Here is a 27135-nt window from a genome sequence, read left to right on the forward strand (position 1 = left end):
ATTCCCAAAAGGAAAGCTTCTGGGGTTTTTTTTTAACAAATGTTATTTGAAACATCTTTTTCAATTCAATATATAACATTTCCCAGTAAACTTTAAGCTTACTACAAGGCTACCACATATGATAGAAAGTGCTTTTTTCTCTTTGCATTTCCAACACTTATTTGATTTTGATTAGATACCATTTATATAACATTTTTAGGTAGATTTCTCTTAAACCATAGCAAACTGTAAATTTTATATCTGTATTCCACAATTGTTCCCACGCTTCCATATCTATATTATAACCAATATCTATTGTCCAATATATCATTGAAGATTTTACTTGCTCATCCTTTGTCTCCCATTCCAGTAATAGCACTTTAACTTTACATTCCAACAGATCTCTCTCTAATTGTGATATTTGTTCCCCAAACCCTCATATCCTATCTTACTTAAATACTTCATTCAAATGCTGATATTGTATCCATGTTGTTAACTTTCCTGATAAATCTTTAAATTCTTTTAATTTAAACTCTCCTCCCTCTTATTTTAATAGATTTCTATAAGTTGTCCAACCTTCTATCATATTCCTCCTCTTTACCACTATGGCTTCCAATGGTGAGAGTCAAAGTGGTGTTTTTGTCCCAAATAAATTTTTGTATTTATCCCATACTCTATACAATTTTTTCCTAATTATGTGATTTGTAAATCTGTTGTGTACTTTCACCTTTTCATACCACAAATAGATGTGCCAACCAAAAATATTATCATGACCTTCTAAATCTAAGATATGTGGATTATCCAGTGTCATCCATTCTTTCAACCAACAAAGACAAGATGCTTCATAATATCATATCATATCTGGCAAGAAGAATCCTCCCCTTTATTTTGCATCTATCCATATTTTAAATTTTATTCTTGGTTTTTCTCCCTTGCCAGATATATTTAGAAATATCTTTTTGCCAAACATTGAAACAACGTATTGAAAAACAATTGTCTGTCATCTGAAGGGGGGGGGGAGGCATTAGGTAGCTTCCCTTCTTTTGTATCACTTTTTCTTATAGTCCTGTCCAATTCCTGGTTTCTCTTCAGTTAGTATAAATCTTTCGCCTTTTACCAACAATTGAATTCTTGCAGGATCCAGCAATTAGAAGGAACTAAGACATACAGCCTAACACACATCACAAACTTGCAACACTGCTATAGAGGTAAGCACATTTTCATCGCAACATTTCATTTATTTATTCATTAAAAATATTTATACACCACCATATAGATCTTTATCACAGCAGTTTGCAACAATATAAATACATAAAACAAAACAAAAAAACAATATAATAAGAAGTTAAAAAGCAAAAAGAAATTAAAACAAAATATTGATAGACTGTGTGTGCATGTTTGTGTACCAAACAGGAAGTCTATGTTACTTCTTTTCTGGTTAGCTTTAATGTTTACGAGAATTAAAGCTAAGGCTGCACTTCCAGACACGTTTGTTCCCTATTCCACCTCACCGACCACACTGGAGGTTGGGAAGAGATTCCTCTCGGCAGCAGCTGAAGAGTTCTTGACTATGATTAGATATTTAGCTCTCTGCACATAGCGATTGCCCATTGATGAAAACATGTGTTGCAAGAAGGACCGATGTTATGCAAAGAGAGATAACGATCACTATACTTAATTGGTGTTCAGAGCAAAGAAAGAAAAGCTCCACTTAGCTGAGCAAGTTAAGTCCAAATAGAAAAGGTGTGAATTTTACTACTTACCAATAGGCGTTGGGGAGGGAGCTCTGGCCAATCAGGAACGAGAAGGGGCGGGGCTTGGGGCTGCTTACCTTTCCTTGCTCTCGCATCCTCCGCCACCTCAGCGCTGGGCAAGAGGACGAGGTGAGCGCGGAGTGCGCTGCGCGCGAAGCGGGAGTCGCTCCGCAGAAGCCATTCGCCTCTTTCCCAAGAAGCCCGTCGGTGCCAAAAGTCATCCTCGCGGCCGTCTCGAGAAATGGCCGAGAGCCGGGACCCTGCTAGCGAGCAGCTGAAGCGCTGGCAAGAACTGCGGGGCTGTCAGGTACAGAAGAAAGCCCCCTCCCCTAAAAACCCATTGGCACGTTCCACGCAGCGCGCGCGCTAAGTACAGTATTTGGTCTGCATTCAGTGAGCTAAGCAGCTGCCTTAGGACGCAGTTAGGCGGGCGCGACCACCATCTGAGAGGCGGCGGGGGTGGGGTTGGATAGTAAGGACCATAGGAGTGGTGCTTCCCTAGACTCAGAGTGGAGAGTTAACAATCCACTGTCGATCTCGGGTGCTGTTAACGGGAAAGAAGGAGCGAAGTGGGCAGTGCTCTTTGGGGTGGGCGGGCCCAAGTGCCCACGAGGGCCAGGTGAGCCCGTTGGGGAGACCTAATAGCTGTAGAAGGGAATAGGGCTTGGGTGTCCTTAATAGCTAGGCAGCAGAGGTGAGCATAGTCTTTTGGGAAGATACGCTGCAAAGAGGTTGTTTAAGCGTGGGCGAAATGCAATAAAAAAAATGTTCAAAGCCAGGAATTTGTTGGCATCAACTTTAGGCTGCAATCTTGGAAGCCCCATTGAAAAAGATGGAATGTGCTTCTGAGTAGATATGTTCAGTATTATCCCCCCACCCCTTAAATTTATCACCCACTTTTCCTCTGTCATGAATGCAAAGCAAGATACTTAGTTCCCGGCTGGTCCTGAGTTTCCTGAGTGGTCAGCCAGTCTCTAACTTCACACAGACCTGCTTAACTTCAGCTAAGGGACTTCATGACCATTTTGGACCAAACCCTGGGGCCGTTTGATGCTCTAAGCTGGCTCCTTGGTGCCAGGGGAGGACTTTGGTAATATGGTGACCTGAGCAAGGACAACATTTGGTGCTCCCCCCCCCCCAAAAAAAAGAATAGTTCTAAATTTCACAATAAGTACTTTGGTACAATTGGTTTTAATGATTGAATACCACTTTCTGAGTTGTGCCTTGTGCTGTGCCAAGACCTGCTTAATCTTGTTTTTAAGTTGTATTCATTCAATTTGTTTTTATTATTGCTTGTTAGCCACCCTGAGCCCGGCCTTGGCTGGGGAGGGCGGGGTATAAATAAAAATTATTATTATTATTATCATTGAAGTGCCTCGCCTCTGTGCCTTGTGCCACCAACCACACCACCCTAAATCTGGCGCTGTTGCTGCACATCAGCATGTGCAAATGTTCAATGTTGGGGTTGTGTGTTTCAGTCTATTCTTGTTGCCTATTTTCAAGGTGCTGTAACGAAGCCAAACAGCATTTAAAGATGGGCTTACCTTTGTGTGAGTGATGCTACTTGTGTTCTAAATTGAAATGTATGTTGCACATCCTTCTTAAAAAGGCACCTATTCTCTAGTGGTAGCCTTTGAAGAATCTCTTCCTGGTTTGTGGAAGGCTCGTATCTGACCTGTTGTGACACTATTTGAATTCTACTTCAGCAACTTATTTCATTTTGCAGGGGGAAGTCTTTCAGAAATGGACCCTGGAAATAGCTGTGCATACCCTTGTTGTTTACTGATACAGTTCCATACATTGGCATTGTAACTGAAAGTTTAGCCAGTTTATTTGCTATAAGAGAGACGCTTCAATGTATTATTCTTTAGTTTGTTGATAAACCTAATAAAATACATGAAAACAGACCACAAAATAAAAACCAAGTACATTAGCTATTAGTTTCTAGTGCCCAAGTGAATCTTTATGCATTGGTAAATGTAGCAAATTTTAATACAGTTTGAATGATTCTACTGAAATAATTATAACCAGTACGGTAGCCAAAATACAGTAAAGAATGTGCTATATTGCTGTTTGCACTCACTTGTATAACAGCAGAACCTCTGTGATAGATATGTTTTTATCATATACCTCCTAGACTTTAATGCAAATAAAGTGCAGGAAGTATATGATTAAAGCATAGTTACTGCAGAAGTACTGATTTTATGCAAGTTAAGATTATCCCACTGCCTGAGGAGGGGGTGAAAATATTTAGTTTACTACTATGAACTAAGGAATATTTAATATGTCAGTTTACAGATTTAATAAAGCATAGAGTAATTTAATAGAGCATTTATTTAAGGAATTTATATCCAGCCTTTCAAAAAGTTCTCATGATAGCTTACAAAATTTTCTAATTACAATAACAGAATTTTAAAATATGGATAATTTCATGACAATTATACTTGTTGACCAGAGGGGCATATAAGCATATGAGAAAATGTGTCTTCCCAGAAGAATCCACTTCTCAGTTACACCTGTCAATTAGAGACCCAGTGTGGTGTAGTGGTTAAGAGCAGTAGTTTTGTAATCTGGCGAACCGGGTTCAGTTCCCTGCTCCTCCACATGCAGCTGCTGGGTGACCTTGGGCCAGTCACACTTCTCTGATGTCTCTCAGCCCCACTCACCTCACAGAGTGTTTGTTGTGGGGGTGGAAGGGAAAGGAGAATGTTAGCCACTTTGAGACTCCTTAAAGGGAGTGAAAGGCGGGATATCAAATCCAAACTCCTCTTCTTCTTCTTCTTCTTCTTCTTCTTCTTCTTCTTCTTCTTCCAGAAGTCCATACCTTGCTCTTTGAGAAACATTGGCATATAGGACCTGGGCTTTTAAATTTTACTTTTGAAAGGGAGACAAAGGCAGGGATTCTTATTTTCTGAAAAGCTTTTGATCAGCATGTGCTGGTTTATTGATTTTATCATTTTTAATTGAATATTCCCCAATTTTACTTCTCTAATAAAAAAGGAATGTAAATGAGATGGTAGTTATTTTAAGACTACAGGTGATAAGAGTTTTATAAAGGCTGCATAATGCTGAAAGTCTAAAAAGATCGAATCCACATTTGCAGACCCTTAGTCACCATGATTGAATGCAAATACATATTCCTTAAACTATTTTGGGTATGAGGAGCAGCTTTATGTCAACCATCATTTACTGCTATTTGTATTTCACATCTAACTTACTGTATAATATGCTATGCATGTATACATGGGTGTTCAAAATTAAGTTCCATCAAATTCAGTGGGACTTACTTGCAGATAAGCTTGTGTATTATTTCAGGCTGCAATCCTACATACCTCTATCTGGGAGTTAGTCCTACTGAAGTGAAAGTTCTGAGTAGCCAAGCAAAGACGTTCACTGTTAATTTTAAAATTCCAGAGATTTTGGAATATACATTTTAGATTATATTTACAGACTGAATATATGTTGTAATATTTGCAAAATTGGGATGGTTGTATGAAGGTAAATACTGATGCATATGGTTTTTTTACATCATTAAAAAAATTAATTTTAAAAACAAGTTTTTTAAAAAAATCATTAAAATGACATTTTACAAGCAAATGTGTTTAAGTCTTCACATCCAAATCTTTTAGAACTGAATTCATGACTGTCAAAGTGATTGGATTAAAGCATACCCCAATTAAAGCAAATTAAAGCTTTGATTGAATTATGGGAGAAATGACTTCTGAGGTCAAGTATTTTCATTATGTCACTATTTTGTATTTTTGTGACAAATTGTGAATATTTGTTACCACTGACCTCCTAACATGAACACTTATTTTCTTCTAATGAAAGAGACTAGTGATTGTTTCTGGAAAGTCTGAGCACTTTGGCCAAGCTCTTAAGAGCTTTCTAGGCTTATCCAAAAGGCTTGCACTAGCCCAACGGCATTTTGACTTTGCATTGAACAAATGACTTCATATCCCTTGGGCTCATTGAACTAGTTTCATGGCCCTTTTGTTTACTTGAAGACTGCTAGCCAATTTTGATTGGTATCTTTGCATGTGTATGGAATGAACAAGCAGATTAAAATTATGTAGTGCAAAGGGTGTATATGCCATAACAAAATTTTTGGAACATGCTCCTTAGTTGTAAAGCTTGGTTCTCTTTGTTGTAGTAAAGAAATAATATGTGCATTCAAATGGAGAGCTTGATTTAAATTAGTTACCGTAGCTAAACTTTATCTTGTATTTAAATCACTAAATTGAATCACACTGATTTAAATTGGCCCACTGTGGTCTGAATACTTCTTTACAAGGTGACTGCAAACTCATATTGTGATGGAAAACCATAGAATATGGTTGAGATTCATTGCAATGCAAATGAGAAAACAGACTACAGCTACACCATTGCTGAAGTGATAAAATCGGAGCCTGAAGTTTGGAGATGGAGTGGTTCCTCTCTGTCACCATGTTCTTAATAGCACCTGTGAAAGTACAGGTAACATAAATTGTTATGGATAGACAAAGGAATGGGTGGAGAGAGATGAAAGATGCAGTTCATTTGTGTGCCATCCTAAAGGCATTTTGCAACCCTCTGTACTGTATTGGACACAATCGCATCAATTCATACAAACAAAAAGACAGGATATCATTTAACATTGTGTAAGCAGAATTCCCCTTTTCCTCTGCAACTCCCTCCTGCATAATCTGCTCTGAGGGTCCCCCAACCCTCTGGAGCAAATGTGGGGGTTCATGGGGGGCCACAGGGTGAGGAAAGGGAAATCCTGTTGCACCAGTGGAAATCTGGTCTGCTTTTAGATGAGACCACTGGATATAATCCATATTATTAACCCACTGCAATAGTATTGCTGTTAATGGATATAGCAGGGCATGCTATAAGAAGAACCTGCCAGATCAGATCAGTGGCCCATCTGGTTTCCTGTTGCGTGGCGAGGCCCTGGACCCCTAGCTCCTCCGGAATAAATACAGCAACACAAGTATATTGGGTTAATGGGATAAAAAAGCCATAACTTTATTGGTTACAGATGTGAGCGGTTTGGCTTGGGCAGTTGGGTGAAGCAAGACTATATCTTGACTCCTGTCTGACTGCAGGAAGTCTCTTGAGGGTCAACCACCAGAAGGGGGAGCCCTATGATGTACATCAGTTGAGCACCCCCAGGGTCACTGTTGGGGTCGTGGCATGGCCCTAGCCCATGTCCAAGCTTCGGACAGGAACCACACCCCCGGATCCCTTTAACAGGATACCCTTAATGTGGAGGGGCAGGTGGAGGAACAACCTCCTCTCCCATAAGGCGCCCTACCCAATGCCTAACCTTACAAAGTTGTGACGAATGCTACTAGGTAGGCGAAAACGAAATTGCTAGTGCCAATTATGCCAAGTGGAAAAAGTCCTACCCAGCGCCGACAATCAGGCGACGACGTAAGTCATAGCAAGGCCGTAGTCGATCCACGCAAGAAACAAGGGTGGGTGGGCTGGGAGATCCCCAAAAATGAAGGAAAAGAAGTAGGCTGCTTCCCTGGCCACGCCGCAATTTAAACAGGCATAGCCTGTTGGCTGGGGGCCGGTTGGCTGGGGGTGTGACACAGCCAGGGATGCTGATGATGTGGGCGGCTTTCCTCCGCCCACTCCACGGTTGCTGCAAAGACCCAGATTCCCACCCACAAAGCAGCCAGCTCACAATGCATCCTTTGCAATAAAAGAAACCTATCTGTGAAATAAGTTAAAATATGGTAAAAAGAACCTCAAAATGCCAAACAGCTAAAGTTCGTGTTGCTATCACCATGCCTGGCTATCCACTGTTTCCTGAAACCATTAGCAAGTTTCAATCTGCGGAGCTCTTTGCTGGCCTTGCATATCTCAGACATTTTTATTAGATTATGATGGAAAGTCTAAATAATTTTTTCAACTCCAGCACATGGAAAACATGCTTATATACATTTTGAGATGCATTTCATCCTTCTGAATACCTGTTTCCCCAAATAAATTGTGGGAAATTGATGCATTTCAAGAGGTGTGAAGATGCAAAGCATAGCTGTCATTTGACTCAGTGATAATTATTTTAATTTTCAAAGTGTGTTTTGCAAGTCAAATGCCTCTCTACCAACTTTGCCACAGCTAATTTAGAACTCATGTATGAACTGATTACGAGTCTCTGTGCAACAAGCAATATTGCCTTTCTAAATCTTGTGACATGTTTAAGTGGTTTTCTTTTAAATATCCAACACCCAGGGGCTTAATATGGTTTATTACAAAACGCCTTTGAAATGACAGTGGTCATAATGATATGGGGATGATAAATTCACATAAACTGTCTTTTTAATCTCAGGCAAATAGTCTTCATTGCCAGGAACTCTTCAACAACCGCTTACAGTAACTTCCCTGTTTAGGGAAGCTTTTAATATTTGGTAAATTATTGTATTTTAATAATTTGCTGGAAGCCACCCAGAGTGGCTGGGGAAACCCGGTCATGGGTGGGGTATAAACAATAAATAATAATAATAATTGAGGAATGATACGGTACCATTAAGAGTATCTCTAATGACCATTCTGTTCCTGTTGAGTCCTTCATTTCCATGCTAGTGGGAATGCATGTCAACTTTCAGGGTTGATTTCCTACTGTTTTGTTTTTTGTTTTTTTTGCATGCATATTAGTATTTTTCGGTGGCCATCTTGAAAGGTAACTCCTTGCAGATTCATCTCCCACCCCCCTTTGCTTTGTTTCCCCCATTCCTTTTTGTCTTAGCTCTGTTTTGTTTATTTTAAAGCATTTTTGTACTGCTTCTAGTGGGAAAAATCAGCCTCATATAATCAACATGCCTAATTCTAATTAATACACAAAGAGGTTAAGACCATAAAGTAAGCTAACCTGCCACATCACTCCCCTTCACTTTGGGATGAAGGGTTACCAAACCCTTTGATCTCTCACTTCCACCACATGATCCCTGCTAGTAAGGAAGTCTAAGCTGGATGCTCCAAGCTTAGACCACATGACTTAAGCAAGCAATCTTTGTACAAATTGCTTAGAAGCTCTCACCATTTTGGAATCTAAGTTATACTTCCTGTCTTTTTTGCTGCTGTATGGGAAAGTATTTGAGTAGTTTATGACTTACCATTTTTAACTTACCAAATATGTGGTTTCTTTCTATGCTATGGGAAGTGGGAAACTTTGGAAGCAACTTAGAAGGGGATATTTTAAAAGTCTAACAACCTATATTTCCACCCTTTGCTTTGCTGCATGTTTTGTGATTTTAAGTCTCTCACCAAATAGCACTTGCCCCAAACCTGGATCTAGGCATCCAGGGAATTCTCCTTTTATTTTACTGTATCTGGTTCCCCCACCCCCAGCAAAATTAAACCAATACTTCTCTATATTAATTTCTATATCAATTTCAAAAGTGAGTCACAAATGAAAAAAGCAAGAAAGAAATCCCCATGGCACAAACTATTCCAGGCACCTTGTCTGCATCTTCATGTCTTTTGCTATTACAGTCTTTCTTCCGTCCACCTCCTCCACTTGGAAACCATAGTGTGACACAAAGAAATCTGCTAAAGGAATCCACAATTCTTTGGTGGCGGTGGTTGTCACTGTTGGCATCCAACTGTCTCAGGAGGAAATGGAGAAGTGCGCCTTTGGGGGTAAAGTCAAACCATTGGTGAGTTTCTTGGTCATGTACACAGAATGAAAGGAGGCAGGCTCGCTAAGAATCTCTACGAGAAGCTGGCTTCAGGCACTAGGCATGCTGGCAGACCAACTCTGTGTTATGAAGATGTCTGCAAATGTGACATGATGACTGGCAACATTAACCCCACTGTGTGGTCTAAACCACTGAGTCTCTTGAGCTTGCCGATCAGAAGGTCGGTGGTTCAAATCCCTGCAACAGGGTGGGCTCCCGTTTGCTCGGTCCCAGCTTCTGCCAACCTAGCAGTTCGAAAGCACGCCCAAGTAGATAAATAGGTACCACTCCAGCGGGAAGGTAAACAGCGTTTCCGTGCACTGCTCTGCTGTTGGTGTTCTGTTGCACTAGAAGCGGCTTAGTCATGCTGGCCACATGACCCGGAAAAACTGTCTGTGGTGCAGACAAACGCCAGCTCCCTCGGCCTGTAAAGCAAGATGAGCGCCGCAACCCCAGAGTCGTCTGTGACTGGACTTAACTGTCAGGGGTCCTTTACCTTTTTTTTATGGGAATCCCTTGCATACGATCACAGTGCCTGGAGACAGTCAGGTTGGGTATCCACAGCAGTGACCAGAGGAGGAATGACTGCTGGGAACTGTGCAGAGAGAAGAAACACCACGGTGTACCTGTAGCAGAAAATCTTGATGCCTTCATTTGCCCCATCTGCAATAAAACATGTCTCTCCCGTACTGTCAAAAAGCAAGTTACCAGATAGTGCAGAACAGGAACCAGGTCACATTTACTGTGTAACTAAGGAGCTATTTGTGTCTCTTGGCTACTAGAATCTGGATGATCTGCAAATATTTTCATGACAATAGAATAATAGTCCAGATTGTTAGCTTTTTTTAAAGGAACAGAAACCCCAATTTCTGATTGCAACTCATGCAGCAAATGTATTTGTGTGCATAAATATAAACTGCTCTTTGTCTGAAATTTGAGCCATGTTCTTGCAAAGCTTTAATTTAATGCTAACAAATAAGATGTCTGTTACTTAAGTGCAAAAGGGTTATCTACGCTTAATCGTAAGTGGGTTGTCCATAGAACATTGCTAATGTATTTTCCTTTTCAAAGTTTCCTGATCTGCTTCTGTCTACCATATATATGATGCACACTTCACTCCTGGGAAGAAATGTACAACACAGTTCTATGCCATTCACACAGGATTTCATTGAACATGATCCATATAGCCCTTTGATTAAAGCAATATATGTGGGGTTTTCTCAAAACATGTATACTGTGAAAGAGATCAGAATAAGAACCCACACTTCCCAATGACCCTCAGTGAGCTTCCTGACTGACTGGCAATTTGAAACCAAGTTCAGCCCTCCAGACACTTTTAAGGTATGCTGCATAAAACTGCACAGAAGCACAGAATGCTGCTTGCCTTGTTTTATGTGACCTCAGCCTTAGCCCTGTTTTAAGTAAGAAATACATGATTTCACACACCCAGTTTTTATGGTATGACTGCACTTGTCACTCAAGGCAGTTTGACCAAAATACGTTGCTCCATCATTCCATTTGGGAATTGACTGACACTCCTGTCAGCTGTAGCCTGTCCATAGTAACTGCTTTGACCAAGTTTCTGTGAAGATGGCACTTCGTTTGTGGTTCTTGTTGACCAGACAGAACTAGACAGAGTTTCTGTGAATGTTCAGGTATCAGAGGAACTGTGGGGAGTAGGTCCCTAGACCTGGGCTGGGCATCATCTTCATTGCCTCCTACCTAACCCCATGTAAGATTAGCACTCTGAGGAGTTTCACTGTGAAGCATCTCATAGTGACAGGTGTTGTCTTGCGCTGGGAAAAGGAGACACCTGAGCTGAGTTTGGATTCTTTTTTCTTCTCTGGGAAAGTCTCTCACAGCAACAAGTGCATATGATGGAGCTCAGAGAGCCAAATTAGATTATAGTAGCTGTTTCAGAGGAGCAATAAGTATCTGGATTGCAGCAAGTAGGAGAGGGAGTTTCATGCCAATAGGAAATTTCCTTCTAATGCAAATGGCAGTTGCGTGTCTAGACCCTGCAACCACCCCCTCGTTGAAGAATAAAAACACACAAGGACACAGATATTAGGTTAATGTTACTGGGCAAATTTTGGCCACAACTTTCTTGATTACAGAATGTGAACTGTAATTGGCTTAGACATTGAATGGACCCGACTATATCTGACTCCTGCCCACTGCGCAGGCAGTCCGGTAAGGGTAAACCACCAGAAGGGGAAGCCCTGTCGATGCTGACCAATTCAAGCTCCCCTGGGGGTTTCCGACAGGGTCATGTCATGGCCCTAGCCCCGCTCCGGGCTTTGGACAAGATCCACACCCCCGGATTCCTTTAATGGAACACTCTTAAGCTTGGAGGGGCAGGTGATGGCCACACCTCCCCTCCTCCATCATAAGGTCAAACAATGCCTAACCACCACAAGAGCCTAAAGGCTCGCCGCCAAATACCATCACACCTGTAACCAATGCCTCACACCCTCTGCAATATTGGCTAACCAGATATCATTTCCCCCAATCGGAAAGGTGTATGCCATCATCACAAAATAGGGCCATCTTGCTGTAAACTATGGTAGGGTGCTCTCTTAACTTTCCCTTGTGATAGAAAATAAAATATTCATTAAAAGTTTCTTCATGTTTTACAATCACCCCATACCAAGGGCAGTGCGTGCTATTATGTTTGCCTGTCTTCCCCCACTGCCCCACCTCCATTCTCATCTTCAAATATCTAGCAATAAAACAAGAATTCTTTCTTTTCCTCTTTATTACTTTTGTAAATTAATGTGTGCAGTTATTATATAGAACAGAAAGTTTATTGGCAGAGAGACTTAAATCTGTTGAGTTCATTTGTTGTCCGTGATCAAGAATCTAGGTGTAGTCCTTAATGCACGATTAAAGCAGACATAGAAGATGCAATATCCTTTTAAATCATCTGTAAAGGAGCGAAGGCACCTTTTATCCTCTGAATGGGTGGTGCCAGGGTGATATAACTCCCCTGTGTAGTTATTCCAGAAGACTCACGTGCTCAAGCGGGTGGAGCTGTGTGTGCTGTAGGAGACACTTAAAAATTAATGTAAGATTACTTTTGCTAATTTAATCTGCAGAGGTTGATATTAGACATCTGAATTTCAGGATTGTGTTATGGCTTGTTATCTTCCTTGTGTCTGGCTTCCAGTTATGTTGACTACCATTCAAAAGCTCTGTTGGTCTCTCTGCTAGCTATGAATAACCTGCAACTATGAATGTTACTGTAGGCATAGCCTGCAGTTTTCTACAGTGAAATTTGGCCTGCATCCTTATTTCCATTACTTAGTTTTAGCTCAGTAGATAGTTGTTTATTAAACAAATTGAATATTGGTTTGTATGTAGCTGTAGCTTGGTTGGCTGAGTTGTGCCCCCAAAGCAACTCACAGCAAATATTCAAAGCACCAAAATACAGAGCTTTGGAAATACAAGTATGCAAAACAGAACGTGTCAGTAAATTCAAAACTGACAAAAATCAATGGTTTGGCAAATGGGAAAAAATCAGTGTCACCAAAAAACCCCTCACCAAACTAAGTACATAAATACAAAGCAAAATAAGAAATAACCAACAGCAAAGTTTCTGTTCTGTTCTGGCTGTACTCCAAGTAGCCAGAAGGAGAGCGGTAGATAGCAAACAGCTAGCTCCCACATCATTCTTCCCAAAGGCAGATGTTGGTAGGGCAATGCTGGTAAGCCTCTGGGAAGTGCCAAATGTTGATGCAAGTATTGCTACACTTATGGTGCCTTAGAAGCCATATTTGGGCATTTTATTTGTTTTCAGTGTTCTTTTAAAAAAATGTGTTTATTGAACTCATATTTACAATAAAGGCAAGCTCTGATTTGCATGGGGGGGGTTGTGTTCCTGGCCTTTGCGTGCAGCGGTGGAGTGTGCATAAGCCCCCCCTCATTACACCCGCCCTCCCATTCTGCCCCCCCTGCCCTCTTCTGTGTCCTAAACAAATCACATGTCACCAGTCGGATATCAATTGAAAGCATGCAAAATGGTTGCTGCCTGTATTAAACAACCCAACATATACGAGTCTTATATTACACAAACAGAATTTGCTATGGAAATATATTATATAAAAAGATACATTTAGCCTTTAGTAATAGACCATGTGTAATATCCATGGCGTAGGCGGGAAATTCAATTACTTTTCATGCTTCAGGCTTTAAATTATTAACTTTTCGTAAGTTGCTGGAAAACCAATCAGTCTATTCTATTAAGCTTATTTTGAAAGCTTAAAGGTAAAGCATAAACACAATTAAGTACTTAATTACTATGCGCTTCAAAATTTGGTGACATTCAAGTTTGGAGTGCAGCAGGATGTTACTTATTCAACTATTTCTGCCTCAACATTAATTTAATAATGAGAACTCTTTGAAATGGTTTTCCTTTCTTCACATTTCTATTGGTTCTATTGCTTTTTTAACATCTAGATTCTTATTACATGCAAACCTAACCTCTCCTAATAATTCCTATTATAAAATGATTGAGTTTAATGCTGGAAGTAATTTTCCCTGTAGTGTAAGAAAGCATATTACATCATATGTCTGTCAAATTAACCTATAAGCACATTCACTAAACGACAAAAAAAGTAAAAAGCTGAGTGTACTTTTCCTTGTTCTAGTCTTGATGTTTTTCCCCTTTTGTAATTAGAAACCAGATAACGTGACCACAGGAGCCGGTATCCCAGTGGCAGACAGTTTAAATCTCTTGACCGTGGGTCCACGAGGCCCTCTTTTGGTTCAGGATGTGGTTTTCACAGATATGGTGGCAAACTTTGACCGAGAGAGGATTCCTGAGAGAGTTGTACATGCCAAAGGAGCAGGTTAGTGTTAGAAGTTGCTTGTTGTTTTAAAATGAAAAGATGGAGAATTGAATATTGTGAACTGGCTTTGTGTACAGAGCGAACAAGAAAGCAAAGAAGTTCCCAGAATGTGTTTCACTCAGTTTTGTAGTGCTGGACTTATGTTGTTATACCAAGAATGTGACTCCTGCCGTGGGCCTCAGACGAGCTCTGCATGGGCCTGATTCAGACACAATCCTCAGCCAAATCATGGCCCAGCACCCAGCAGAGTAGCAAAAGCAGGAGTAGTGGAGTAGTAAAATGACCGTATTCTCCCATCTCTCTTTGGTGTACCAGCACACTGCATGTTCACCTTTAAACTATAGTCAAAATAAAAAAATAGAAATAGACCGGAAAGAGAAGCTGCTGAATTGCAACTCATTACCAAACTTAAAACCATGGAGAGACCTGGTCTGAACAAAGACATTGGATTCTTATCTCATTATACACGACTAAGCCATTTTTCACCTTTTCACCCCTTGCCTTTTCCTGTAAGACCTATTGCAGTTGTTAAGAGTCGTCAACAGGCTCATCTCAGCTATCTGCCAATCTCCCATTCCCACCACCCTTCTGAGTTATACCCCTCCCCACCTTCTAACTATATAGAAGGGTCTGGCAACTTCTGTTTCAGTGTATCTGAAGAAGTGTGCATGCACACGAAAGCTCATACCAAGAACTAACTTAGTTGGTCTTTAAGGTGCTACTGGAAGGAATTTTTTATTTTGACTATGGCAGACCAACACGGCTACCTATCTGTAACTTTAAACTATAGTTAAGCTGAACTATGATTTAAAGTAGTGAGCACACCAAGGCATTGTGTGAGAGAGTGAAAAAGAAGAGTTGCTTCTGCAAGCATCTATACATAAATTGTCCTTTTCCTTCATCTGGGGGAGAAAATAGGCCAAAACATTAGCAACGATACACCCAAGAAAAGCAGAGATCTTCCACCAACTGTCTTGGTCTGTGTATCAATACTTGGCAACTGATAGTTGTTCAAACTTTGCCTGCATTCTGATTGATCTCTACAGTTATCTCCTGAATAGTTTCCCCTTATTAAAAATTAGTTCTCTGTTAATTATGAATCCAACAAAAAATTTGGCCAGTTGTTGTCCTTTATTTGCAGCCTGGAATCAGATATTTTTACTGAAGTGTGTGGTGTTTAGACTGCTTGTTTTTGCTTATCTTCAGTTTTTAATAAAAAGCAACCATTTTAAACATTTTAGGAGCTTTTGGCTATTTTGAAGTGACTCATGACATCACCAAGTATTGCAAAGCAAAGGTATTTGAGCATATTGGCAAAAGAACTCCAATCACTATGCGATTCTCTACTGTTGGTAAGTCTTTAAAAAACACCTCTTTGTGTGTCATGTGTACACATGCATTCATTAAATGGGTACTTAGAGGAGCTAATTTTGTTAGACTTTCTTCGTCTATTATTTAGGAGCTATCGGCTATATAATAATAATAATAATAATAATAATAATAATAATAATAATAAAATTATTATTTATACCCCGCCCATCTGGCTGGGTTTCCCCAGCCACTCTGGGCAGCTTCGAAAAGAATATTAAGATACTGTGATACATCAAACATTAAAAGCTTCCCTAAACAGGGCTGCCTTCAGATGTCTTCTAAAAGCCTGGTAGTTGTTGTTCTCTTTGACATCTGGTGGGAGGGCATTCCACAGGGAGGGCGCCACTACCGAGAAGGCCCTCTGCCTGGTTCCCTGTAACTTGGCTTCTCGCAGTGAGGGAACCGCCAGAAGGCCCTCGGCGCTGGACCTCAGCGTCCGGGCAGAACGATGGGGGTGGAGACGCTCCTTCAGGCATACTGAACCGAGGCCGTTTAGGGACTCATTGCCAGCTCTCAGCAAACCAAACTAGGAAATGATTGTGCAATGAACTCTTCCCATTCCGTTCTTCTTAAAAACTAGAAATGGCAACATATAGGTACAATCATCAGCGTAATCCTTTGAATTGGTGCTTTATGAATGTGTCAGCCATCAGCCATAGCAACATACACATTGCAATATACACAGAACAAAATAAAAAGTCGATTATATAAAACACATTTTAGGGTCCTGAGTCAGCAGTCAAATGGTGGACCTTATTCTGATTGCCCTAGCTAAAAACCTTGCAACCTTTGTTGCCATCTGTTCCTCTTGATCTGCCAGGATCAAGATCATGCCTGCTGCTTTATAACATTCATTAGGTGAAGGCTAGGAGGGCAGTTTATACATGTGATGGCCATGGTATGTGTAGTTCATGCTTTTCATAGCTGCGATCTCGAAGCAGCTATGTGAGCCCTTTGCATGACTGGCTTTGAACTTAAATGTTTCGTACTAAATTCCCAGTATTAGAATGGATGCCAATCTCCAGGGTTGAAGGAAAACTGTGTGCAGTTCTCAGTGTGTTCACGTTTATAAACCTTCCTTTTCTAGCGGGAGAATCAGGGTCAGCTGATACAGTCCGTGACCCTCGAGGCTTTGCAATGAAATTCTATACAGAAGATGGTAACTGGGACCTTGTGGGGAACAACACCCCCATCTTCTTTGTCAGAGATGCAATGCTGGTAGGTCAACTCATGACATGTTTATCTAAGTACCCAAAATAAGTTAATGGGTGGTGAACAAAATACAGTACCTGAATCTGTTTCTTCTGTGGGGCTTATTTTTAAAAATCAAATTACTGTTCCTGTGCCCAGAGGAATCATCTGCTAATATAAAGTACCTTTCTGTTAGCTTCTGAATAGTCATAATTATTGTTTTTGTCCAGATGTGTATTCTGTGTAATTTGAGCATTGAGGTTGCCTTTCAGTATTTCATTTCAGTTCAGATTTTTTAATTAAGGTGAGCACTTTCAAGTGATGCTCTGAAAAATGAGCTGCTTGCTCAAATGTTTGCAAGCAATATGGATTGCAATATGAATTGCCTGAGAGGGATTGTTGACTCAGGCAGGCTTTCCTGGAGAGCAAGTTCCAAAGAGCATTCTAAAAAATGAGAAACCTTTATCTCTGAGCACATTCACCTTTGAAAATCGTTGGGTGCTTGTGGACTGAAATGGGAGGTGTTCCCTTCTATACACTGGGTTCGGACCATTTAAATCTTTAAAGATTAACGCCAGCACTTCAGATTGTGTCAAGAAAAGCAATGGAAGCCATACAGTTGCTTTAGTGCTGGTGTAATTTTCTCCTCCACTCATTTTGTTAATTAAAGTGACGGTTGCATTTTCACTAGTTGAAGTCTTCTCGTAAAAGTCTTCAAAGCCAGGCTGCTGGGTGTTACAACATACATTTTGGAGCAGCTGTAACCAGTATATTGACCAAACCTACCTGAGAATCCAGAAAGCATGATGGACTCAACACAGCTCCCCAAATTACAAACCTGTTCCTTCAAGAGGGGCAGGGAGGGCATAAGTTCCATTGTTCATTGACCCTCTCCCTATGAACATCTCTGTCTTTCAGAGTTTCAGTTTTTTGTTTTTGTGAACAAATGCAGTTTCTCATGAGTTTTGTCAAAGTTTAACAAAATAGGAATAAGCAGGAGGATATAATATTGCAGTTTTCAGGATCTCCTGATGATTGTCCCAAACAGTCACTGCTCTCTTATGCTTCTTTGATTATTTTTAAGATTTATGGTTCTATCATTGCTCAGAGTAAGTTCAGATATATTGAACTTGCTTTACAGATAAAAGTCAACTTAGAATAAGGGATGTACACAATAATGTATTTTTCATTTGTATTTTGATTGTATTAGTTCATGTCCTTTATCCACACCCAAAAGAGAAATCCACAAACTCACCTGAAAGATCCAAACATGGCATGGGACTTCTGGAGTCTTCGCCCTGAGTCTCTGCACCAGGTAAGATTTACTCTTTCTAACCTGTTTTTTCTTTGCCGTGCAGACTGAGTCACCTTTGTTTCCTCCGTATATCCTGTGTGCACCTTGGGACATAATTCTCAGGCTCTCTCAGATGGATTATGTGGAAACGAGATATTGCGCTATTGATGTAGGGCAAAGGCTTCAGTAGTGAGGGCAGAATATTATGCTGAAAATTAATTATGGCTGGAGCATTCTTCAGTGCAGAGAAGTCTATGGTCCGCTATACAAAAGTGTACTTGGTTTTAGTTATGTGAGCTTTCATTGAGGATAGCCGAGGTAGATTTGTTAGTTTCTCAGTAGTGTCACCCTCCCTGTGGAACACCTTCCTTCAGATGTCAAAGAGCTAAAGAATTACACAACTTTTAGAAAACATCTGAAGGCAGCCCTGTATCGGGAGGCTTTTAATGTTTTATGGTTTTTTATTATGTTTTTAGATATTCTGTAAGCCACCCAGAGTGGCTGGGAAAACCCAGCCAGATGGGCGAGGTATAAATAATCAAATTATTATTATTATTATTATTATTATTATTATTATTATTATTATATGTGTTGCTTTATTTTTAGGTGTCGTTCCTGTTCAGTGATCGTGGCATTCCAGATGGATTTCGTCACATGCATGGCTTCGGATCTAATACTTTTAAGCTGGTAAATGCTGGAGGAAATGCCGTATACTGCAAATTTCATTTTAAGGTAATAATTTCAGTTTTCCTGTTCAGCACTTGTTAATAACCATTTCCTACTTCTAAATCAGTATTACTGGAATATTAACACATTGTTGTTTACTTTACATGATTTTGAAAATGTAGTATTGTAAGATTTTCATATGATGCTTCAGTTTCTACACACAAACTGGTCTCCTTAATAATTTTAATATTTTTTCTCTCATTGTTACTAGTATGCAATTCTTAAGCAAAAAAAAATTTGTAATGAAAAATTCTTAGTGATGTTATTTTGATTTTTACAGACTGATCAAGGAATCAAAAACCTTACTGTTGAAGAAGCAGCAAGACTGGCCTCTGAAGATCCTGACTATGCCCTGCGTGATCTTTACAACGCTATTGCTGATGCAAACTATCCTTCATGGAGTTTCTATATCCAGGTGATGACATTTGAACAAGCTGAGGCATTTCCATTCAATCCTTTTGATGTAACTAAGGTAAGTGTAATTCCTTTATCCTACATATTAAATATAAGGAATACAAGTTCTGCATTTCTATGGAAATATTTACCTGGAAACTATCTGTAATAAATTGTAATCTTGCATTTTATAGGTTTGGCCTCACAAAGACTATCCTCTGATCCCGGTGGGGAAGGTTGTCTTAAACAGAAACCCTGTCAATTATTTTGCTGAGGTGGAACAAATTGCCTTTGCTCCAAGCAACATGCCTCCAGGAATTGAACCTAGCCCTGATAAAATGTTACAGGTAATGAGTATAGTATTTTTATATTTATTTCAAAGACAAAAGCCTTACAGAAATCAATTTGCGTTATGTCCACAACACACCCTGATCCACCAAGCCTGTAACTCCATCAACAAAAGAAATCAGATTTGTCTAGCATGATTTGTTTTCAGGAAAACTGTGCTGGGTCTTAGTAATCACAGCACCCTTTTTAAAGTGCTCATAGACCAGCTATTTAATTATCTGTTCTAGAACCTTTCTTTGTCTTCTCCACAAAGCTCATTATGAGCTTTAGCCATCCTGACCTTCATCCTTGTTGGCTACTTGTGGATAGTCCTCCTTTGTGATTTCCCCTTTCTTCCATTTCTTATACATGCCCTTAACTCCCAGCTCACCTTTAGTAGGTTTCTTTAGCACCGCCTCAGTTTCCTGTGCAAAAATGAAGCTATTATCCCCAGTACCAGGTGCTCTCCTGTCATCTGTAATATTGTCCCCTCCCTCCCTTCAGGATTTAGTTTAAAACTCTCCTGCTGGGGTTCACGAAACTAAATCCCACATTTTAGAGCTGTGTGTATCACTGGTGTTTCATAACATAAATAAATATTCAGCATAATATTCTAATAATCTAGTTCTAAGAATACTGCATTATTGTCAGTAGTTGTTTTTTCCTTCTCTAGGGTAGAATAACTATGTTAATGTACTGCCAGTTCAAATGTGTACTGCCTGGAAACATGCAAAATATACAAGATTTTATTTTTTCAAATATAAGGCAGTCCTAGAAAAAACACATGATTCTCTTGTGGCCTCATGTGATTGTGTTGTGGGAAGTTTGCTTATTAGCGAATATACAGTAACTTCTGTAGTAAGCTATTTTAAATCAAAATTAAGAATGTAACTCCACAATGGCTTTCAATAGTCTCGGAGACTACAGTCCCAAAGCAGCTCATAAATTCTTTAAGAAGGTAGTTCTAATCGCACCTGGGGAGAGCCATCAGATTTATAAACTTGATAATTACCTAGTTTTCACTATGGGAAACAGAATGCTGGACTGAGACCTTTTGTCGTCTCTTGCATGTTCTTATCACCCTGGCAAGAAACAATTCCTCCTTCTATTGGCATTAGGAGCAAGAAACAGCTTAAAATGAATGGATACTGCCACCACTGAAACCATATATAACTATTATTTATTATTGTTGCTTTAACAGAATGTTTTTATTAAGAGTTTCTGCGGGGACTCGCAGCAAATAATTTGTACAGATATAAATCGCCCGAAACTCTCAAACATCAAACAGCACATAAGGATTTTACATAAAAAATATACATAGTTGGCATGTGTTATGAAATCGGTAAAACAGAGCTCCATCCTAAAGTTCTGTCTTTTGGGTTGTATCTTCCTGAAGATTCAGCTTTATGCTGGCTGGAGGGGAAATGATCTCTTCTTGTCCACTTCCATTCCACAGCCATTCTCTCAAATGGATTGGCACTCGGGAACTAACATTTACAGCCTCTTAGAACATAAAGTACATCAACAAACAAGGAACTTAAAGAACTAGGAAAATTCATAAGTCACTTTAAAATGTTTAGGGAAACCTCACTGCTCTTAATGGCTTAGGACGTTACAGAATGGAGACGAAAGCTATCATCCAAACTGAGGTTCTGAGCTAAGGTAAAGGTAAAGAGACCCCTGACCGTCAGGTCCAGTCGTGACCGACTCTGGAGTTGTGGCGCTCATCTCACGTTATTGGCCGAGGGAGCCAGCGTACAGCTTCCGGGTCATGTGGCCAGCATGACTAAGCCGCTTCTGGTGAACCAGAGGAGCACACAGAAATGCTGTTTACCTTCCTGCCGGAGTGGTACCTATTTATCTACTTGTACTTTGACATGCTTTCAAACTGCTAGGTTGGCAGGAGCAGGGACCGAGCAATGGGCGCTCACCCCATCGCGGGGATTCGAACCACCGATCTTCTGATCGGCAAGCCCTAGGCTCTGTCGTTTAACCCACAGCGCCACCCGCGTCCCATAGGTTCTGAGCTAGTTGCCCATAAAAGTAACAGCTCTATGCCTCACCTCTCCCACTGGGTATGTGCAGCTTTGTCTGAGTGATGTACATCAGTGGGATATACATGCACAGCAGGAGGAATGGAGCATCATAGTCTCAGCCCCCACCCAAAGCAGAGGACCTTGAACCTTTTCTCTTTGATGTATTCTAGGGTCGTCTTTTCTCATATCCAGATACTCACAGATATCGCCTGGGACCCAACTTCCTTCAAATTCCTGTAAACTGTCCATACCGTACTCGGATTGCCAACTACCAGAGAGATGGACGCATGTGCGTTTCTGATAACCAAGGTAATTCCAAAAGGTGTCTTCTGGATGTAATCTGCAATATCATGTACAATGACTTTTTCTTCCTCTGCGTTTGTAACATGGTCTGGATATGTGATCTAATATTCCTTCAGGTTAGATGCTTAACTGAAATCCATCACAACTTCTGCTCATGTAGTAGGATTTTTAATTTACTCTGCTCCTTCCTATAGCCCCCTCCAGCCCCCCAAAATCTGTTAAGGAGAATCCCCCAACACCTTCAGAACAGATTCGGGGGATGTGCTGTGGTCAGTAGAGCAGAGGATGGGGAAGTCCTGTTGTGTGAACAGAAGTCTGTTAAAGTTTGTGCCCTGACACAATGGAATATTGCCCTCTGTGGACTTTTACTTTTCTTTTGAAGCATATACCTACTGGCGGAAAAAAATGTAATAAAATTATATTTAAAGTCATGTCAAGGTGACGGTACTGCTTCAAAGATCTTCTGTAAATGAAGCTTTGGTGCTCAACCAAGAGCTTATAATAGGCAAGTAGCTTATCTTTCTTGAATGTTCTACTAGATTCCATTCAGAGTATTCTGTTTATCAGTAAGGACATGCAAACAAGAGTAGTATTAAGAAATTAAGTAACTGGGAAACAATATCCTGGTCAGTTTTCACTTGGACATCAGGATCACATAGGAATTGGAGAGTAAGTGAGTTGAGAGACTCCAGTTGACCTTTTATCTAAAAAGAGCTATTGCTGTACACTGACCTTTTTTTGCAAATGTTGATAGCTAGGTATGTGGGACTCCTAAAACACGCATACAAACATATATATTTTTCTAGGTGGTGCTCCAAATTATTACCCCAACAGTTATACTGGCCCAGAAGACCAGCCCAGTGTGAAGGAGAGCAACATGTTTGTTTCCGGTGATGTACAACGCTTCAATAGTGCAGATGAGGACAATGTGTCTCAAGTAAGCAGAGTCAAAATGGAAGATTACCTTATTTTGGACATGAGTTGAATATACGAGCTGAATTCATTTTAATGAAATGAATTGACTTGCTGGAGACACCTGCAAAATGCCTGCTTTGAAACGGGTTGAAGGTTATTTGTGATATAGTTCCATCTTGCAGGAACTTAGCTGTAGCTTCCCTATGCCATTACTGCATTACCCTTTTGTTACCCTATCAAGTTGTAGAGTTTCATACACGCACACGCACACACACACACACACACACAAAATAGATCAATGAAAGCTCTTTTCTAGGCCTGTATGCAATCCTAGACCTAATCTAGGGAGACCCACTGAAATCAATGAACATGACTAAATCATTTTTATTAATTTCAGTGGGTCTCCTCTGAGCAAAACTTTACTGGATACAACTCATGGTAACCTGTGCCTAACAGCAGGCAGAAGCTCTCCAACAGAGCACTCCTAACTACAGGAGGGTGCTGTAAGTTACCCCTATTCCGGAGCTGTGCTGGCTAAGGCCGCAGGTAAGTTTCTGCCAGAGTTTTGAGAATTGGGCCCAAGGTCAAATGGCTGACCTAAGCAAGGTTTGGAATAGGTGCAAGTATGTCCTTGTCCTGTCTTGGCCCTGGAATTCCCCCTCCATGACCAGGGCCATCTTACCCGTAGGGGTGCGGGGCACCCGAGCACCAGGCTCTCAGGGGCGCCAGGCCAAGAATCCGGGGCCCAAGAGTTGAGTCCAGGGAAGAGCCCACCCATTGGTCGGAGCACCACGGTGGCCTCTTCTGCTGTGGCAGGCTCTGTGCCACGAGTTTGGGGGCGACCAAGCCAGTGAGATGCTGAGGCGGCCGGCTGGTTTCGTCCTCCTGCGCACCCGGGACTGGGCAACCTGGGGGGGGGGTGCCGGGTGGATTTTTGCACCCTGGTGCCGCATATGCTTAAGACAGCGCTGGCTGCCACTGCCTCCTCTGCCGCTTTTTTGAATTAGGCCCGTGTAAATTACTTTGGCTTAAATTCAACCAGCTGAGCCAAGGTGAGCATCTTATGCCAGCATATGTCGGGCTCCAACAGGATGAAAGGTTTATGCTAATATAGGCCTGATTGAGCACCAGCTCAGCCAGGAAAGCCCAAGATCTGCCAAAAGCAAACTTTCTCACCCTGGTGGTGGCTTTGGATTGTGCTGTAAATTGAAAACCTGAGACTCATCTCAGGAGTAAGGCTGGTGGGCATCCCTTCTGTTTCCTGTGTTGGTGGCGGAGTTTAAAGTCGGTAGTGAGACTTTCTCTTAGCTCAGTTTTAATGTTATTTTAGAAAACTTCTGAATAATTATTCAGCACAAGATGCTCCCATAACGAGAGACAATTTTATTTTCATTTAAAGGTACGCATATTCTATACCAAAGTGCTGAATGAGGAAGAGCGCGAGAGGCTTTGTGAAAACATTGCTAGTCACCTTAAAGATGCTCAGCTTTTTATTCAGAAGAGGGCTGTAAGTGAAACTGCTACTTCTATCTGATGATATCTGAACTATCCTTCTTAGCTACATCCTACAATAATTTTAGAAGATAGAGTTCTATATAAACATATTGTAAAATGCATAAAAATATTATGTAAGACAGAGAAAATGTTTAAGCTTGAAAAGTTATCCAGCTTTCTAATTACTGAAAATGCTGAAATACTATTTAAAATAGGATAAATAATAGCAGAATAGCTAGCACAGTACTTCTAGCTATGGAAAGACAGCCTCCCTGCTTGCTTTTTCAAGTAAGACCTGGATATATTTAGGACTGTTTTGGTCCATGCTGTAGCACAGAAAGTGCATGAACAAAGCTACGAACAAAGCAAAAATTACATTTCAACTTTGGAGGGAAGATTTGTAATACTTTGGTCACAGGAGGTAATTTGGAAGCTCTTTCATTCAAACCCAGTTAGTAGTTTCAAATCTCCATGTCACTAGCAGATGGCATAGTTTACATATAATTTGAGAAGGTAAATTTAAGAAATTCAAGTGTTGGTGCTGACCTTTAAAGCCCTAAATGGCCGCAGACCAATATACCTGAAGGAGCGTCTCCACCCCCATCGTTCTACCCGGACACTGAGGTCCAGCGCTGAGGGCCTTCTGGTGGTTCCCTCACTGTGAGAAACCAAGTTACAGGGAACCAGGCAGAGGGCCTTCTCGGTAGTGGCGCCCGCCCTGTGGAATGACCTCTCATCAGATGTCAAAGAGAACAACTACCAGACTCCAAATAAAAAAATTCCTTCCAGTAGCACCTTAAAGACCAACTAAGTTAGTTCTTGGTATAAGCTTTCGTGTGCATGCACACTTCTTCAGATACACTGAAGACTGTTAGAAGACATCTGAAGGCAGCCCTGCCTAGGGAAGCTTTTAATGTTTGATGCATTACTATATTTTAATATTTTGTTGGAAGCCTTCCAGAGTGTCTGGGAGGGCCCGGCCAGATGGGCAGGGTATAAATAATAAATTAATATTATAACATCATAACATCATAACATCCGTCTAGTCCAGCATCCTGTACTCACAGTAGCCAACCTGATGCCTGTGGGAGCACCCCAGCAGGATAGGTGCACAACAGCACTCTGCCCACCTACAGTTCCCAGCAAGTGGAATTCAGAGACTTATTGCCTCTGACCGTGGAGGTGAAACGTGGGAAGAGAAGGGGCTTTGGATGAAATCTTAATGCAGGCTTATATTTGCTCTTCAACTTCACTTTGCCAATCTAGGTGAAAAACTTTGCTGATGTTCATCCTGATTATGGTGCCCGCATCCAAGCCCACCTGGACAGGTACAATGCTAAAGGCAGTAAAAAGGTATGGGGGCATCTTCAGTTTACTTGGTGTTGAGTGGCTAAGGCATTAAGAAGTAACTTGCAGTAGACCAAACGTTTACAGTAAGTTTCAGTGGCTTGGTTTTGGAAATGTAAAACTGCAAGAAGAACTCCACTCACACAGAATGGCCCCACTGAAGGAAGAGGTCATTTTTATTGATTCTTCCTTCCCCGTGTGGTCCCCTTAACTCCTCTGTTTTTTTATGCGTAAATTCATGAACATAACCAGGCTTAATTTGGTTGTTGTTTTTTCAAAAGCAAACATAGCAATCTTGTAATGAGAGTAAAAAAACCAAACTCTGTCTTTATCAAGTTTTAAAGTGATGTACATTTGTTATGATGGTTACTTTATTATACCTCAAAATAACCAGAGTGTTTCCCCCTCTAATTAAAATGGCAGTTCTGAACTTACTAATCATGATAGAAAACAAATATTGGGCATAGGTGTGAGAATATCAAAGCTTTAAATAAGGGGTAAATCTGGATTTGGTCTGGGAGGCATTTCCACTTGATTTAGTGTATCCTCCTTCCACTGCCCTTCCCCACAGCAACTAGACTTTGGATGGGGGGAACCTCCTCTCTCCTCCCAAAGTGGAACTGGACAGTATTATCAGTGGGAAATGTTATGCCAGAGTTGTACATGTGTATCCTGGTGGGGATGCCATGTTGTGGTATTGTTTCATATAAAAGTTATAAAGTGATGCAATGTTTTTATGAAGTCATCAGATTCCTATTCACCTTTCGAAGCTTTCAGATACTTAGTGAGCTTTTTTTGTCTCCACAGGGATGAGTTCAGGTTTTCCAGCTTCTTCCATGTTTGGGCAATCACCTTCCATGCTGTTACGAGGAGGAAACTATTCCATTATTCTAGGTTTAATCTTTTGGATCATCATGGGAAACTGACAATAAAGTGAGCTGTGGTGAACACTGAATCGTTTGATGTCAGATGAGACTTATTTCTGTATGAACCTCAGTCCAAAAACATGACACTTTGGTGTGTGCTTTTCCAATCCTGCCACATTCTCTCCAACACAGCAGGGAAGAAGGTGCTGGGTAGATGTGATGGCATTGTTGTGGAGCCAGCAGCAAAGCAGCTTAGAGGTGTTGTCTCTGATTTTTGTCTTTACAGATAACAAAGGTTTTTGGCTCACATTACAATAGTCCCCCTGTTCCATTTGAATCCACAGATCAGATTCCCAAAATTTGTTTTAGAGTTGAAATTTTCTGTCTTAATATCACAAATAATTTTATAAAGAATAGACAGTATCCTCTTTGAGTTTGAGGTTGAATTGAGCACTAAGTTTTCAACCGGGGTTTGTGCTCTGATGGATAAGGAAAGGACACCAATTGGTGGCAAAATGGACCACTTGGTGTATATAAAACCAATATATCCTGCCTGCCTGGTAATTTAGTAGCCAGCTCATCGGCCTTTATAGGTAAATTATTATCACATAGATCT

General features: G+C 40.7%; 1 protein-coding gene and 1 long non-coding RNA gene across 3 annotated transcripts in view; one reads left to right on the forward strand and one right to left on the reverse strand.

Annotated features, from left to right (window-relative positions):
- Positions 1-1935, reverse strand: part of LOC309535116 — an 87761-nt gene extending 85826 nt beyond the window's left edge. The window contains exon 1 of the long non-coding RNA XR_014221021.1: positions 1811-1935. This is a non-coding gene — a long non-coding RNA (uncharacterized lncRNA). The remainder of the gene's footprint in view (positions 1-1810) is intronic.
- Positions 1838-26608, forward strand: LOC309533866 (catalase-like). Of its 2 annotated transcripts, none has more exons than XM_082225538.1 (13): positions 1838-2040; positions 14085-14256; positions 15498-15608; positions 16715-16845; positions 18029-18133; positions 18719-18844; positions 19119-19310; positions 19426-19578; positions 21765-21903; positions 22704-22834; positions 24212-24319; positions 25573-25659; positions 26461-26608. In XM_082225538.1, exons 1-13 carry the CDS (start codon positions 1975-1977, stop codon positions 26464-26466), a joined length of 1527 nt encoding a protein of 508 aa, XP_082081664.1. In that variant the 5' UTR covers positions 1838-1974; the 3' UTR covers positions 26467-26608. The 2 variants fall into 2 exon arrangements, with proteins under 2 accessions (XP_082081664.1, XP_082081665.1); XM_082225539.1 differs by lacking the exon at positions 1838-2040 and adding an exon at positions 6141-6209.
- The last annotated feature ends 527 nt before the right edge of the window (positions 26609-27135 follow it).

Source organism: Podarcis vaucheri (assembly GCF_965113315.1).
Source record: "Podarcis vaucheri genome assembly, chromosome: 1".
Lineage (NCBI taxonomy): Eukaryota > Metazoa > Chordata > Lepidosauria > Squamata > Lacertidae > Podarcis > Podarcis vaucheri.